This window comes from Panthera leo, chromosome C1 (assembly GCF_018350215.1).
Source record: "Panthera leo isolate Ple1 chromosome C1, P.leo_Ple1_pat1.1, whole genome shotgun sequence".
Lineage (NCBI taxonomy): Eukaryota > Metazoa > Chordata > Mammalia > Carnivora > Felidae > Panthera > Panthera leo.
The window spans coordinates 217,508,102-217,525,873 of record NC_056686.1 but is presented as its reverse complement, the minus strand read 5'-3'; the positions used below and the strand labels follow the sequence as shown (position 1 = coordinate 217,525,873).

The window sequence follows — 17,772 nt, the reverse complement described above, 5'->3', positions numbered from 1 at the left end:
GGCCACCCAGCCACGCGAAGGGGAAACAACGGCTCAGACGCAGGCTACTCACCACCATGTTGTACGCATCAGGAACTTCAGTTTCAAACTGAAATTTTCCACCCTGGTAGTAACCCTCATCTATCAAAAACACAAAACAAAACAAAAAATCCTTTAAATTAAAAAAAAAAAAAGGTTAACAGAAAGCAAACACTATGTTAGGATACGGCAAAAACAGAGAATTAAGAGTTAAAAAACAAGACTGCAGGATTCCTTCCTTACGTCCCCAAATCCTGCCCCTGCCCTGATGATGAACTGAAATCGGCTCCCCGCGACCCTGCCTGCTGTCCGTCTCCTCGCCGGCCATGTGCGCTCAGGGGAGGCGCTGGCATCCCTCAGTCGCCCAGAGCCGGCCCGGGTAGCCCTGTTCTCGCCTCGGCCCCGTCCCACTCCGCATCACAGCACCGGTGTGCCCCGTTCAAACACACCTCATGACAGCTAACCATCCTGGGTAAGCTGCAAGGTCATCTCTTTGCGGCTGGCTGCCCCATGAGAGTGTCAGGTCCGAGGGGTGCTCCAGGCCCTGGGGACAGGCAGTGAAGCACACAGCCCCTGCCCCAGTGAGCGTGCACAGTCAACACTTGCGAGCCGACTGGCTGAGTGCTCGGTGCAGCCTTCTGAACAGAGCGCGCCCCCTGGAACGGGGCTGGAGGGCACCGGTGGGCATGCAGGAGGACGTGTGGAGGCAGGGTGGCACCAGGTCACAGACCCCACAGCACAGTCGCAACTGCGCCAGCCGCCTCTGCCTCTGCTAAGAGTCCACCCACCCCAGGGGAGCCGAGCCTGGCCTGCGGGTGAATTGTGGGCGCTACTCGTGCTGCTGCCAGCAGAGGGCGCTCACGCCTGCGCTCCAAGCCGGAAATGCACGGGGGTTTTCAGTTACTCTGAACTTCACAATCTGGCAAAATTAACACCATCTTTCATAAGAAAGTTCAACTTTCCCCCAAATATTTATCACTGTGAACAAATCAACAATACTACATATTACTGCTTCCCTCAGCTGCTTACATAAAATAAATATTTAACACAGAGTTGTTAGTGTCAAACAAATCATCACTACAACAATTTTCCGAGACTGTGTCAACATTTACAGACCCCAATGTTTTCATTCTTTGCCAGCGTGACAGAGGAGAAAGACCGTATTTCTGTTTTACATTCATCTGAAAAGCAGTGAGGCTGAAATTTATTTCATATTATGGATCATTTTTAAAGCAAGAACCGAATGACTGATGTTCTTTAACTGTCCTTTTGTCACCGAAGTATTCATCTTTTAACTACCAATATAGAAAAGCTCTTAGGAAGATCAACCTCTGCCTTTTGTATTTGTTACAGTGTTTCTTAGTCTGCTGGTTTATCACTGATTTTGTGGTTCAACTACTTCTCACCCTGAAGCCCGTCTTTCTGTGGTTTGTCTTTGGTCCTGTGCTTACAAAGATCTTTCCCAACCCAGATGACAGAAACATCTGATTTCCCTACTTTCTCACAGCGATCTTACGGTTTCATGTACTTCGCAGCCCACTCACTCACGGGAACGAGGCAGCATGTTCTTCCTCACTGCTGGCCTCGACCATCATGCGGCCTAGATTATTCTACCCTTCCCCACTCATCTGATACGGCTATTTCTAGCCCTCACTGGCACCCCTGGATCAGTGACTGACAGCACCGAGAGTCTTTAGAAAAGACTGTTTTGGGGGAAAAATTTTCCCTCCAGATACAAGAACTCTGCAAACAAGGGCATCGCAGGTCTGAAGTCATGAGAGCACAGCCACGCCCACCAGGGGCTCTGCGGCTGCGAGGCTCCTGTGTCACCGGGCGCCCCCGCGGCAGGGGGATCTGGCGCTGGGCTCTGCACGCGGTGCGGCGGGCGCTGTGCGTGCTGTCGCCCCAGCTCCCGGTGCAGCGCCGCGTCTGCTCTCGCCTGTTCTCGCTCCTCCGGGCTGTGCTCCAGTCACCGCATCCTGCCGCACTGTGGTTTTTCTCTAGTTGGCCTTCCACTTCACGATCATGTAGTTTCAACAAGGCTGCCAACCAGTTCCAGAGAAACTGTGATTTGGTCTAATGCGGGTTCGATTTTACCATACTCCTCTGTCCTAGCCAAGCTCTCATTTAATAATTACTACAATTTATCATCTCTGAACTGGTTGAAGACAGACAGGAAGCGGAGAGTTCTAGTTTTTGTCTGTGTCAGGAGAATGATCTGCTGCTGAGGCAGCACTCCTTGTCTCCTCGTCTAAGGACATACACAGCTTTGGGACCCGAGCCACTCTATTTATTTATTGAATTTGCCTAGAAACGCCATGTCCTACTTAAAAAGCAGCTGGGGAGCAAGCAGACTGTACGGAGAGGAAACACACTTAAGAGCATCTCTTATTTCCTGTGATTTTCTCAGCGAAGGCCCCAGTGAAGACTTCTTGCTGACCCACCTCGCGGGTCCGGCTCCCAAGCTGGCGCCTTGCAGGGTGGAGACTGAGAAAGGCCGCGCAGCTCTGGACCAGCAGGCACAGGGTTCGTGTACAGCGTCCGTAACCCAGCGTGTGCCACATCCAAGTCTGGGACGGCCCACTGCGTCACTGTGTGAGGCTGCCGCGACTGAAAACCTCCTGCTTCTCAGATAACTGGGACAACAGTTCAAGTACAACAGTGAAACACAGCAGGAAAGTTCCTGGCATCCAGCTCACCGGGCCAGCCTATCCCCGCCCCTCAGGGTTACAAGGAGAGGAACCGTATGCCACTGACTTTCAGCCAGGTTAGGGGTATTCCTGGGAGGAGACTGGCCGAGGGGTATGTGGGCACAAACAACTCCAGGAGAATCCACTTCTAGGTGGCCAGTGTCCGGGTGCATTCCCTAAAAGAAAGCTGCCTGACAGTCTCACGAGGTCAGACTCCCACCGGCCACTCCTTCCCTCTCCCTTCTCATAGCTGTCCCCACTAGAAGCAGAAGGTTGGCTTCTCAGCTCTCTTCTTACCATGATGCACTGCCCCAAGGCACAAACATCCCAGTGGACAAAGGTCACAGCAAATGGAGGCACGTGGCAGGGTTGTGCTTTCCCCATCTGACACCCAGTTCTGTTAAGGGCAAAGTATGGTGTTATAAAGAAGACATCCCAGTTCATATTGGAATGTCTTGAATTCAGACATCTTGTGGAGTCTGATGGCAGCAAGGATTAAAATTTCACTTAGAGGCTTTGGGGCACCTGGGTGGCTCAGTCAGTTGGGTATCCAACTTCGGCTCAGGTCATGATCTCACGGTTCGTGACTTCGAGCCCCACTTCGGGCTCTGTGCTGACAGCTCGGAGCCTGGAGCCTGCTTGGGATTCTGTGTCTCCCTCTCTCTCTGCCCCTCTCCTGCTCACCCTCTGTCTCTCTCTCAAAAATAAATAAAAACAACAAATTTAAAAAGTTTTCATTTAGTGAATTCAATCCCTAGAGGACTGTAAAAGAACACATGATCACTGTGAGAAGCAAGCAAACAGGGAATCAATAAGCCACAGGCATATGGCACCTTCTTCTGCCCAGGTGACTGGGTCCAAGCCTCACCTAACGGCCGGCCAGCAATTAAACTCGGAAGTGAGGCGGCGGATGGCACATCCTAGAAATAAGTAACACTTCTCCCAAGAGAGAGTGAGTCTGACTGCTGACTGAGCTGACAATCAGAACTGGCTCTGCCTACTAAAGCATTGGAGAGATATTTCTTATTCATTGAATGAGCTAAACCTGCAGCCTCCAGCTTTGGAGGAAGTACAAAGCATTAAGTTTTTACATCGGTAAGGGTACGACAAAACCAATAATATCTCAAAGTTCTCAACTCTTCCTGAGAATCTCAGATAAAACAAGATGCTTCCAAGTGAAGACAGGTATGATTAATGGTCAGCTGACAGGTCTTGGGAAAGTGGCCTTTATGAACGCCTCAGAAACTGTGATGCTAAGGGGCTCTGATGTCTGTGTTCAGAAAGTCTTTTCCAAGTCAGATGGGTTCCAATTCTCTGCTTTCAACAAAATGGAGGGAGGAACCTGATCTAACAGTCAGCAGCAAGATCAAGAAAATATACGATTCTGAAGTCCAAGGATGGAATGTCATAGCTGTGACAAAACACCTTCCATGCCTCTCTCATCAGGCAGTCTTCAGTGTCTACATCTATAAAAAGAAAATGAAGGAAGAAAACTGGCACTCCTTCTCTGTAGCATAAAGGAACAGTCATTTACAAACTCATCAACCAAATCAGAGAAAAATGCTAACGGTAACTCCATCATTCTCAGATCCGTTTCAGATGAAACGCTATTTTATGTTTAATAACCATCAAAGCTTACAACATCCTGTTTAAAGTCATTCATTCAGCAAATATCTGATGAGAGCTCATGATGTGCCAGACCTTGTTCTGGGCCCTGGTGACACATCAGCAAGAGACCTTCCCCCCCAGTACCAGCGCACGTTCTGGCGGAAGAAGGTGAAGGAGCCAAGGGAGGAGTTGAACTTTTACACAGGGTGGTCGGAGAGAGCAAAGGCCTGAAAACGGAGGCCATCGGGGTGAAGAACACTCCAGGCCCACGAAAACAGCGGGTACGTTCAGAGAGCACTCCAGCAGCCAGAGGCGAGGCAGGGGAGAGGAGGAGCGGAGGCCAAGGAGACCACAGTAAGAGTGCTGGCTTTTATGCAGAGCCAGGCGGGGAGCCCGGAGAGGGGTCTGAGCAGAGGAGGGCTGGGCTGCAGGCCCTGTGGAGGCGACCTGTTACAACAACCCCGGTGAGAGATCATGCTGGTTAGGACCTTGGGAAGATTCCGACGGGAACACCACCAGGATCTGCTGACAGATGAGGGTGGGGAGTGGCAAAGAGAGGGGTTAAAGAAGAGCTAAGGTGGGGCGCCTGGGTGGCGCAGTCGGTTAAGCGTCCGACTTCAGCCAGGTCACGATCTCGCGGTCTGTGAGTTCGAGCCCCGCGTCAGGCTCTGGGCTGATGGCTCGGAGCCTGGAGCCTGTTTCAGATTCTGTGTCTCCCTCTCTCTCTGCCCCTCCCCCGTTCATGCTCTGTCTCTCTCTGTCCCAAAAATAAATAAAAAACGTTGAAAAAAAAAAAATTTAAAAAAAAAAAAAAAAAAAAAAAAAAAAAAAAAAAAAGAAGAGCTAAGGTCTCTGACCCCGCAACGCAAAGGGCAGAGTTGCCATCGGGAAGATAAACAGGCCGCAAGGGCCATCACCGCACCAAGTTCAACCTCGGACACGTCGATCTGAGATTTCCCCAGAAATGACTAACAACTGTTCAGAACAAAATGCTTGAGACCGAAGAGTCTTCCGGTTAGAAAAACTTTTTAAATAACTTAGACACATACATATAGATGTGTGTGAGTGCGCGCGCGTGTATTTACAGAGTAGTAGGACAAGGTGACAAAGTACTTGGCAGAAAAATGTTCACATTAGGATACAATCCTATAGGACGAGTGGAAGAAAACTATGAGTGAGAGGAGAAAAGGCAGCAACGAGCATTTTCCAACCACTGAACTAGAGCTTGTTCATATTTCTACAAAAAGGCATGATGGTGGGCGTATCCATGCTATTTAGATTCTACTGGAAACACTTTAAAGAGCAATATAATACTTTTATCTTTAAATGTCAATATTTACAACACCCTGGAAATTATGTAAATTTCAAACTTAAAAGTCAGCAAAAACAGCGTCCTTGCCAAGATGAGCTTGTAGACTGGGGTCGGCAAACTCCTTCTGTAAAAAGCCAGACGGTAAGTACGCTTCAGGCCTTGGGACACAGGTCTCTGTCGCATATCCTGTTTTGTTGGCTTTTTCACAGCCCTTCAAATACGTAAAAGGCACTGTGAGCCGGAGGGCCGCGCGAACAGTGGCCCAGGGCGGGATCTGCCTCACGCCTGGGATGGCACCCAGCGTGCCCAGGCCAACGCGGAAGTACCTGAAGACACACCCGCGGTCGGACCGTGAGACGCAGCGCGCGTGAAGCCGGCTCATCTCAGGGGAGGCTGCTGTGGGCTGGACTGTTCAGGGGAGGCTTGGGGGATGTGCCTTTAGGTACACCCTCAAAATCGGGATGACAACCACAACCCTAAGCACACCGACACACGGAGCACGCACCGCACACGGTCACCTGGGCTCATGCACCTGTTCGCTCACCCTGTCTCCACCACTGCAGTGGGACAGGCACATCATCACCCCTTCGGAGAAGAAACTGAGGCCCGTGCAGGAAGAAACTGTCCTGGCCATAGCCCCACAGCTAGCGGGTGGCAGAGCCATTTCCGGCCAGGCTGTCTCCCTGGGATCTGAGGGCAGGTGGGGGCGGGGAAGACAAAGAGGCAGTGTCCACGAGGAGGGCGGACTGGGCACAGAGCCGCAGCCAGGACTGCCACGAGCCCGCTGTGGGGCCGAGCCGGGGAGGTGGGCGGGTACTTGGCAGTGACATGGGGTCGGGAGCCACGCGGGAGCTGCAGAAAACACTTAAGTCAGCTGCTAAAGAAAAGTGAGCACCCTGGGACCCGATGGAGGCTAATTTACGTGTGGAGGTAATATATATGTAAGAGATATTAATATAGACCATTGGGGCCCCAGGCAGGAGTTATAGAAAAAATATTTAAAGAAATGTTGGTCAAATTATTTGTGAGTTTGACAAAAACCAAAGCTACAGATCCAGAAAGCTCAGTAAGCCCAGGTAAGGTCAATAATCACATCAAAGAACATCACAGACAGACTGCTAAAAACGTGATAAAGAGACGGTCTTAAAAGCAACCAGAGACTAAAATGCACACATAAAGCGGAACAAAGAATGAGCACTGACTACTTATAAGAAAGAATACAAGTCAGGAGGCAGCAGAATGAGGTCTCTACAATAATGAACTCGTCACCGGGGGGCTGTACTACATACAAATCCTGAACATCCAGGATGTTCTTCAGGCAGAAGGAAAAGTAACAGATGGAAATTCAGACCTAAGGAAGGAGCGGTGACTACGCTGGGAAACAGATAAAAGAAAACAGGATATGTAAGGCTGGGTCACAGGGTACATAAAGGAGACAGGACAACTGTAAAAGGAAGGCTGGGTAGGGAAATGGAAATATCCTACTATCTGTCTAAGCCTCCACCTGAAGAACTGGGGGAAAAAAAGCCAAATTAAGCTGAAAACAAGCTGAAGGAAGGTAATAAAGATAGGATCAGACAACAAAAGATAGTAGAGGAAAATCAATAAACCCAAAAGCTGGTTCTTTGCAGAGACTGATAAAATCAATAATCCTCCAGCTAGCCTAATCAGGAAAAAAAGAAAACACACTTTCACTAATAGGAGTTAAAGGAGACTTGACAGAACTTTATAGGACAAGATATTAAGAACAACATTATACCACTGAACTTGAAAATGTGGACACCCTTAAGACACCAATTACTCTATCTACTAGAGAAAGTGTATTCATCCTTAAAATGTTACCACAAAAACAAAACACAACCTTCCAGAGCTAGGTAGCTTCCCTGGCAGATTCTACCACTGAGTGCAGAACTGATACTAACTCTTCATCCACAGTCCCAGGAAGCAGAAGGGAGCACTTCCCCCTTCACTCTGGAGGGATGGCGGGGGGAGGGGAAACCAGATCCTCCTCTTGCCCCACATAAAAAAAGAACTAAGTCACAGACCAAACTGTGAAACGTAAAGCTAAAAAATACTTGAAAAAAAAAAAAACCACCATATATTTGTATTTCTTCGATCTCTAGGACACAGAAAGCACAGCTATTTGTACTGGTCAGAATTGTTACTAGGATTCATCACCACGAGCTCAGTGGCTTAAACAACACAAATTTACCATCTTCGGTAGATCAGAAGTCCAAAACAGGCAGCGTGGGGCTACGATCAGCCAGCGGGCAGGGCTGCTGCGTTCCTTTCTGGTGGCTCTTGCCCCATCTTCAAATTCAGTGATGGCCAATGGAAATGATAATACACACAACCAAATGGATGCATCTCGAAAGCACTGTGCTAAATGAGAACAGCCACAGACAAAATGCTCCATGCTGTTTTGGTCCATTTACATGGCATTCTGGAAAAGGCACAACAGCAGGAACGATGTCCGCCAGAGGCTGGGGGACCTTTTTGAGGTGACGGAAACATTCTCTATCTCGATTATACTGACGGTGACACACTGTCAAAATGCAGGGAACACCCCAGAACAGTGAACTGTCCGTCAATTAGACCTCACTAAACATGATTTCTGCAAAAGATAAAGAAAAAGCCTATGCCACATAAAAGGCACTAAGCGGTGGGTCAGGAAACCAAGTGTGCTGGCAATTTTTACAATGCCAAAAAGTTCAACATCTAAACAGCTTTACACACATTATATATGTTTTTACTACTGACCATCACAATAGGTTTTAAGCATGGTAATGAGCAGTTTTAAAAACGGGAAATCAGATATTTAACTTCACAGTCACTCCAGGGAACTTGAGCGTCCCAGGACAGAAATGTGCCTCGGAGTCATGTGAAAGGCAGGGGCATAAGCTACTATAAGAACAGAGTTTTATCAGACAAGTCACTTACTCAGTGTGATGGTACGCAAGGAAGCATCATGTCAACAGAGCTCTTGGAAGGAGCCAAGAAAAGAGCAGCGAATGTTCTCCTAACAAAGATTAGCTGATGCTAGGACAGAAAATTGACAGTCTTAAGAGCTCACATCACATTTCTCTTACATGTAAAGAGAAGAACTGCCACCTGTATTTCTAGGGTTATTGCAAAGAAAAGACTTCGCCAGGAAAAAGTCTGTTCCTCTTCCAATCTGTCCCTCATAATGGTTATCTCCATATTAAAATTAAAAATCCAACTAGAGAGAACCAGGGAGTACATGCTCCGGGTCTGAAACCTTGACGTAGTAGCTGTGACCACCACCTAAAGTTCTATAAGGACTGCAGAGCAGGTCAAGCCAAGGCCTGCATCGTGTTGTGCTCTATGTCCATATATGTTTAAATCTCCATGATTGCTGAAATGTTCCAAAATGTTCACGAGTGGAAACAAACCCATCTTTCAGGCTAACCAAACATATTTCTTTTTTCAGAAATTGGGATCTTACTTTATTTCACATTTAGAAACTTTTCTAAGTCCAAAGTTCTGAAACAAAGCTAAGAATGCACCACTAACCAGACATTAATACGGCTAACAGATAAATCAGTTAAAATTTTATGACTTAATGTAAGCTACACTTTTATTGTCATGTACCAATTAGGGTGTATTTATAAATTAAATGTTCAAATTAAGTAAACACGAAGCTAACAATTAATACATTTAGAAACAAATTTAGGTGAACATACACAGTAATACACAAGATTTACAATGCAGCTATAGAATTCCCTGATCAGAATTTATATATATGTAACACTAATAAAAAAAATGTTATTATGTTAAAACCCCCCACATATTTAATAAAGAACTTATATTCAGTTATATAAACCTTACAACTCGGTAAGAGGACAAGCAACCCAATTTATAAATGGGAAAAATATTTGAATAGACACTTCAACAAAGAAGATACACAAACAGCAAACAAACACAGGAAAGGATGCAAATAAAGGTCACAAGGAGACACACACCCACGATAATGGCTGAAATTGAAAAGACTGCCAAGATGTCCGCAAGACTGTGGGGGAACTGGAATTCTCATTCACTGCTAGCAGGACTGAAAAACAGTACTTACACTTTGGAAAACAAGATAGCAGTGTCTAATAAAGTAAATTTACTCTGAGCACAACCCAGTAATTCCGTCACCAGGGGGAATAAAAACATGCTGGCAAAGACCTACATGAGAAGGTTTGACAGCAGCTTCACGCATAATAGGTCCAAAGTGGAAACAACACAAAGGCTTATCAACTGGTGAACAGATAAACTGGTATACACTCACAGGATAAAATACAACTCATCAAAAAAAGATACAATACTGATTAATAACAACATGGCTGACATTCAAAAATATGTTAACAATGTAACCTACACCTCAACCAATATTGCGTAAAAAATTTTTTTAATCAACGATCTAAGTTTCCACCTTAGGCAGAAAAAGAAAAGCAAATTAAACTCACTATAAAAGGAAGGAAATAATAAAGATAAGAGCAGAAATCAATGAAACGGACAAATAACTGAGAAAAACAAAAATGAGTTCTTTGCAAAGATCAACTGGATAAACCTCAAGCTAACATGATCAAGAAAAAAAAAGAAGACCGAAATTACCAATATCAGGAATGAAAAAGGGGACATCAGTACAGATCTTACATACAACAGTAGAGTAAAAGAATATTCTGAACAACTTTTAGATCAATAATTCTTTAGGTGAAAAAGACAAATTCCTTAGAAGGAAAAAAATCACTAAAGCTGACTTAACAAACACAGTAGATGAATAACCCTGTGTCTATTTTTGGATTCATAAGTAAAAACTTTCCAGAAAGAAAACTCTTAAGTCCAGACAACTTAAATGTGGAATTCTGTCAAATATTTAAGGAATAAATAATACCAATCCTATGCAAGCTCTCAGAAAACAAGAGGGAACACTTCTTCAGTTATTCTACTAGGCTAGCATTGCTGATGCCAAAACCAGACCAAAAAAAAAAAAAAAAAATCACAAAAGAAAACTGCAAACCAACATTCCTCATGAATATTGACATAAAATTCTGTATCAAAATATTAACAAATTTAATCCAGCAATGTAAAAAACAAAAAACAGATAACATACAACAACCAAGTGGCATTTACCACAGGAATATAACGTTGGTTTAACATTCAAAAATCAGTAAGTGGAATTTACTATATTTACAAAATAAAGGAAAAAATCATATGATCATCTCAAATGATGCAGAAAAAGCATTAGAAAGAATTCAACACACATGATAAAAACTCTCAGCAGACAGGAAAAAAAGGGAACTCTTTAACCTGATAAAAGATAAAATCATATTCAATGAATAATGAGCACTTTCCCTTAGGATCAGGAACAGGGCAAAGACATATGCTCTCACTACCTCTTTCAACACTGTACTGGAGGCTATAGCCAGTGCAATAAGAAAAAGAAATTGAAGGCATACACGCTCGTAAAAAGAGAAGTAAAAATGTCCTTCTCACAGATGCAATGATCATGGATGTAAAAATCCTAAGAATATATTAAGAAGCTACTGGAATTTAATAGGTGAATTTAGCGAGATAACAGGACACAGGATCAACATGTTAAAAAATCAATTGTATTTTCATATAATTAGTAACAAGTAAAATGGAAATTTTAAAAATACCATTTACAAAAGCTTAAAAAACATGAAATACTTGGTATTGTATTTAAAAAAAAAAAGTTTAAAAAATTCCACTTATAACAGCTTAAAAAACACGAAATACTTGGTATTATATTTAACAAAGTATTTGCAAGGCCTGTACACCGAAAACTACCAAACACTGCTGAGAGAAAGTAAAGCAGATTTACACGACTCTGCTCCTGCTCGGGAAGACTCAACACTGCTATGCTGCCACTGCGTGCAAAACTGATCCATCTCAATCAAAATGCCAGCACTGGGGAAATGCAAATTGACACCACAATGAGATACTATTCATACTCAAATACTGATAAGTATGTAGAACAAGTGGAACTTCTCAGTCATTGCTGGTCAGTACACAGCAGTGCAACTCCTTCGGAAAATACATTCTTAAAAAGTTGAGTGCACACATAAGATTCCATTTATATGAAATTCAAGAACTGGCAAAAGTCATTTACGGTAACAGAAACCAGAAAGGAACTTCGGATGGGTAGCCAGGGGCAGAAGAGAATTGTGGAAATACTACAAGTATCTTTACCGGGCTTGTGGTTAGACAGGTATATACATTTTTTCAAAACTTAGTAAAGCTGAACAGTCCAAATTAGTACATCTTATTGTTCGTCATTTTATACCTCAGTAAAATTTCTTTATACAGTAAAAACTGGGGCGCCTGGGTGGCTCAGTCGGTTAGTTTAAGTGTCCGACTCTTGGTTTTGGCTCAGGTCATGATCCCATAGTTCGTGAGTTCGAGCCCCACATCGGGTTCTGCGCGGACAATGAAGCCTGCTTTGGGTTCTCTCTCTCTGTCTCTGTCCCTCCCGAGCTCTCTCTCTCAAAATAAATAAATAAACTTAAAAAAAAAAAAAGTAAAAACTAAACTTAAAAAAATTGTTATTTAAGTCCATGTTCCCCTCTGCCTAAAAGCTGCACGTCACAGCGGAGCAGGCAGGCTGAGGGGACCCGTGCAAGTCAGTGGGGCAACTACGGCCTGACCCAGTTTTTCAAACTGTGCCTCCAACTTCACAGAAGACTCCAGGGAGCCTTTCGGCAAGTCTTTAGCGCTTGCTTTCTTTCGTCTCATCTCACTTACTAGTATTTTTTCTTATTTTGTGAGTTGACGGAGACCTTTCTCCCCCTTAAATTCAGTTTTCCTCTACCACCAAAATACATTTCCGTCTTTCCTCAGAAGAGTACATTTACTCCCAAGCACGAGGGATGTTCGAAAAACAAAACTACGAACATGTTACCTAGTATGAACAGAACTTTCTTGCCAGGAGCCAGATAAAAAAGAGCTTTGGGCTTCAAACGCAGATGCAGTTCTCCCACCCTGACCACCGAAATATCCAGACTCTCTACCTTATTGCGTTTTCAGACTACTGGCTGCCAATGAGGAGAGTTCAAGACCATGTGCTTCATACACGGTTAAAACTTTCTCACTCAGGCATAGTTACACAATTTCTTCCCAATACTAAGAGGAGCATGACTCCAAGAAGCTGTTTTAAAACCATGATGTTAGACACATTTTTAGGGTTGACAGATCTCTGCCATGTTTCTTTTTTTTTTTTAATTTTTTTAACATTTATTTATTTTTCAGACAGAGAGAGACAGAGCATGAACGGGGGAGGGGCAGAGAGAGAGGGAGACACAGAATCGGAAGCAGGCTCCAGGCTCTGAGCCATCAGCCCAGAGCCCGAACTCACGGACCGCAGGATCGTGACCTGAGCTGAAGTCGGACGCTCAACCGACTGAGCCACCCAGGCGCCCCTCTGCCATGTTTCTTAATAACAAAGGGCAGGAACCACAGCAGCTTTCGGACTCACTAACACCACAAAATAAGGGCACACAGACAGCATCTGAAGGGCATGCTGAGCAGACAGCTCAGTGCAACAATCGTGTCCCTGATGTGCACTTATTACAAATAGAAATGCTAAGGTACTAAGTAGTTACAGGCATCAAAACGCAAGTTACTCTTGAATCTGATGGAAAGGTGAAGACTGAACCGTAACAACTGTAACTGCGCTCCACTTTCGAGAACAGTAAGAACATCAAAGATGGTGCCACGTACACAATCTCGATAATCATAACATCCATGTGATTCCATTAAAAAAATGCAGTTAAAAAAAGACAAAGAAAAAAAGAGAAACTCTTATTCAGAGGCTGGACTTGACACAAACCCACTCGTGTCAGATGATGACAAGCCCGACAAAGTCAACAAAGGTCTCTGAGCGGCTGGGGAAGACCACAGAGCCCACGCCTCGGTGGCGCGCAGAGCAACGGAATGCCTGCCAACCGCTGAAAATGCCCGAGAAAGGCAGAGGCGAGAAAACGTTTTTATGACAAACACACGTCTGAGACCAGTACACAGAACCGATCTTCATCCCCAGAAGAATTTCTGAAAACACTGCATTACTTAACAATGATAGCAAATGACTTCCGGAATGGTGACCTTGAGTCAACAGCCCTTGCTGAAAACAGCACAATGTGCAGTATGTGCTTTATGAAGGCAGCCAGAGTGGTTCTAATTGTCATCGTTTCCTAGTTTCAAGTCCTGAGCTCCGGTTATCTCTCAATGTCAGGCATGTAGAAGCCTGTGCTCGGGTTATCACCCCTGGTGCTTTCTTAGAGGAAATGGTATCAGATAGAGTTTACGTACATGTCCAGCGATGTTTGTAGAACCACCAAAGGGATTAAACGAATTTTTAAGTTTTCAAGCACGTTTTGAAAATGAGGTTTCCCATTATTATAAAACATCTTCAACAGAAAATAATCCATCCTACCTGCAGGGAGATAACTGCCAGGTCTTATTTGTAGGGTCATTATCGCCCACTGAAATTCTGTATTTTCTCCGACTTTCTAATTGGCTAGTGACGCATCATTCTCGGTTTCTCACTCCCTTTCCATCCCCTAAATAAAAGAACACCTTCCATTTCCTCCACAACGCTCCCTTCCCCACCCACCCCACAGGAGCACCGACTGGTCACAGCACAGCACCCGTTGCCCGACGTCAGCACTGGCGGGCTGTGCCGGGTCGGAATCTGCGATGCTTAGAGCCGCACGGCAATGAGGACACAAAGAGTCCTCCTTCCTCCTGCGCAGCCTGACCAAGGAGGAGTACGTTACCATCCTGGAGCACCTGGAGCTTAGACTCTTATCAGCCCTAACACAGACAGCCGGTAATCTGCTCCCTCCCCTGAGCCAGACCCTGGGCTGGAGCGCTTCACAGCCACTGTCTATTTCCACTCAACCCTCGTAACTGTCCCGTGAGAGAGGTCCTCCTTGATGCTCACTTTCTAGCTGGGCGGGCTGGGGCAGAGAGGTGATTAAGCAACCCGAACCCTGATCACACAGCCACGACACAGGAGCGCCGACCAGGATTTCAAAGCTCACAGTCTCCACGGCGCACCAACTGCCTCTGTGGCCTGCGCTCCGGCCGTCAGTCCGTACTTCACTTCTGGAGTTCCCGCTGAATGCCACAGACTCCCTTTATCCTGCTTCATTTGACTACAAGGCACGTATCTGCTCTTCGTGCGGCATGAAGTCATTACTGTCTTAACTTTCAAGAAGTCAGAGGACACATCAAGCCAAATATTATAGATCTGGGCAGCCTTCAAACTTTGCTGTTTGCAAATCACTGTAACACTTAAGTGTGGAAGAACATTACCTGGGGTCACAGTTAGCTGAAAGCAGTGGAGCTTGTTTGGATCAGGAAAATGCACTTTACACGTACCTGCAAAAGAAACAGCACATCAGGAAGGTCTGACAGCCGGGGGCAGCCCCTACACAGAGGCTGACCTTGAAACACGCGTGGCGTTTAAGGTGCTGGAAGAGTCTGTAGACCCCTCCTCGCTCTTGGAGTGTCACTAACTGTGCCACTATTGCTAACACTGCAAGCCGGTGACTTTGCCATGGGTGTCCCTCCTTACGGTCCCGCCCTCTTTAATTCCAAACTGAGATGGCCGCTTTCAATCTTTTAATGATCACTAAAAACTGAGATCTTTCCATTAACTTTAAGAATAATGCTACTTTAGTTTGAAAAGAGAACACCACACTTCAAGGAGATTAATACGTGTGGGTAAGGCTAACTAAACATGGCAAAACCAGAAAAACGCAGGCCAAACTTCTGGGCTGTTCAACCACCACCACACTTATTCAGACCCATCACAGTAAATGGAAGCTCAAAAGGTGTCCTTGAGGGGCACCTGGGTGGCTGGCTCAGTCCGTTAAGCATCCGACTTTGGCTCAGGTTATGATCTCACGATTTGTGAGTTCAAGCCCCGCGTCGGGCTCTGTGCTGACAACTTGGAGCCCGGAACCTGGTTCAGATTCTGTGTCTCCCTTTCTCTCTGTCCTTCCCCTCCTCATTCTGTCTCTCCCTCTCTCAAAAATAAACATTTACAAAAAAAAAAAAAAAAAAAAAAAAAAGGTGTCCATGAAGTTAGCTAGCACCCAGTTTACCTGGCATCAAGAAAAAAAAAAAAAGTTTCCCAACCCAAGTAGTAGCTCAGCCTGCTTTGTGGATGAAGGGATGCTCTGCTCAGATGGCAGTGCCCTATGCCCCCTGTACCACACCGGAAGGGGTGTGGTCAACCGGGACAAGGAGTTCCCATAGGAGAAGAGGGAATGGCTAGTGGTGCAGATACAAGTTGGCCACATCCTACATCTGTTCCTTCAAACAAAGGGTATAGAAGAACAGTAAGCACACAAGGAATAAACACCCACTATGCTGGGAAGGAATATGGAGAAACTGTCTATACTTTATAAACTCAGAAAATACTGCACTGAACTCCTTGGATCGCCAGCTGACTTTATTTCTTACAAGTCTCACTGCAAACGTTTTGCCTGGTTTTCTAATGGTATGAAATTTCACCGAAAACAGGACAACCTCAATTTTGACTTGGAAATGGCCCTTAGAGATCATCTCGTCCAATATCCTCCAGCATGAGACGATACAAAGGTCCAGAGAGGTTCGGCAACCAGCCCGGAATCACGCAGGTTATCAACAAAAGGTTTAGTTCCCAAATTAAAGACTAGTTCATGGCTCTTCTCCTTATACCACACCTCACCTCATGACTTCAGAAACAGGCTGGTGTGATGCGTAAAAACCATACAAAACTGTTAGCAGGGTTTCTTCCTTTATCAATCTCTGAGAAAATCATTGTAGAGTGAAAGGTAACTTAGTCTACAAGAGCAAGAAGGGGTCTTAGAGATTACACCGTCACATTCCTTATTTTATAAACAAACTGGGAGCCACGTGTCCAAACCACATGTGTGAACTGCCCATGGAATAACTGGAATATGCTTCATTCTTCCTAATCTTTCTTTTTAAAAAATTTTTAATGTTTATTCATTTTTGAGAGAGAGAGAGAGAGAGAGAGAGAGAGAGATAGCATGAGTGGGGGAGGGGCAGACTGAGAGAGAGACACAGAAACCGAAGCAGACTCCAGGCTCTGAGCTGTCAGCACAGAGCCTGACGTGGGGCTCAAACCTACAAACTATGAGCTGATGTCAGACGCCCAACCGACTGAACCACCCCAGGTACCCCATTCTTCCTAATCTTAACTTGAAATGATAAATGCTATCTTTCCAGTGAGATGTATGTAACAAAAATGTACGACAAGGGCTTAGAAAATGTTCACGGATCAGCTGAAGTTGGCATCATTCATTTGTTTTTAATACCTGGCATTCTCCTTCATTTTGGTAAAGGCATAGATGTAGAAACCCATCCTTCTAGAACAAATTGGCCCACCAATAATAAATAAGTTACCAGGTAGATTAAAAAACAGTAAAACTACGGAAAGAACCAAACATCTTAAAACTCAAAAAAGGCCTAACAACGACCACAAAAAGTGAGAAGTCAGGTTTTCATTTTAGTTCAATGCAAGGGCTGTATGGAAACCCGGGACCCTAGCCTTTCCTCTGCCTGCAGGCACAGGCTAGCACGTTCATGCTTCTATCTGAGAGGGAACGTGTGGTTTCGCCAACAGAGAGACCTCTATAAACTTGCCTGCACAGAGCTCCAAACTAGTTCTCGATGCGATGTGTACAAGCAGCACTCTCACATGGCAAGTTATTTTCTTTTCCTTCGTTAACACTTTAGAGAGATACTAAGGATTTATTCTCCGGTGGCTCCTTGTTTGCTCTGTGATGAGATCTGTACTTTTGGAAAGCATGGCTTACTTGTACAAACGAACTTAGACTTCCCTGACTCTGACGGGGCAGAGGGAAGGGAGAAAGTGAGAAAAGAGGCAGAGAGCACATACTTTTTTTTATCTGATACCTGGGCCATCAAGGTTAGCAAGATACCTTTTTCAGACCTAAGGTAGTAATTAAAATTCTGGCTTGAGAGCCAATTACACAGTTTTTGTAATTTTTTTAAAGTAAGTTCCAGGTCCAACGTGGGGCTTGAACTCACGACCCTGACCTCAAGAGTCACATGCTCTACCGACTGAGCCAGTTTGTTTTTAAA

The 17,772-nt window shown here is 45.0% G+C and overlaps 1 protein-coding gene across 5 annotated transcripts in view; it reads right to left on the bottom strand.

Annotated features, from left to right (window-relative positions):
- Positions 1–17,772, bottom strand: part of UBE2F (ubiquitin conjugating enzyme E2 F (putative)) — a 53,387-nt gene that overhangs the window by 18,839 nt on the left and 16,776 nt on the right. For all 5 annotated transcript variants that reach the window (XM_042950723.1, XM_042950719.1, XM_042950722.1 and 2 more), the window contains 2 exons: positions 14,968–15,033; positions 53–120 (listed from right to left, as the gene is read on the bottom strand). In XM_042950723.1, coding sequence (XP_042806657.1) covers positions 53–120; positions 14,968–15,033 — 134 coding nt within the window. The remainder of the gene's footprint in view (positions 1–52; positions 121–14,967; positions 15,034–17,772) is intronic.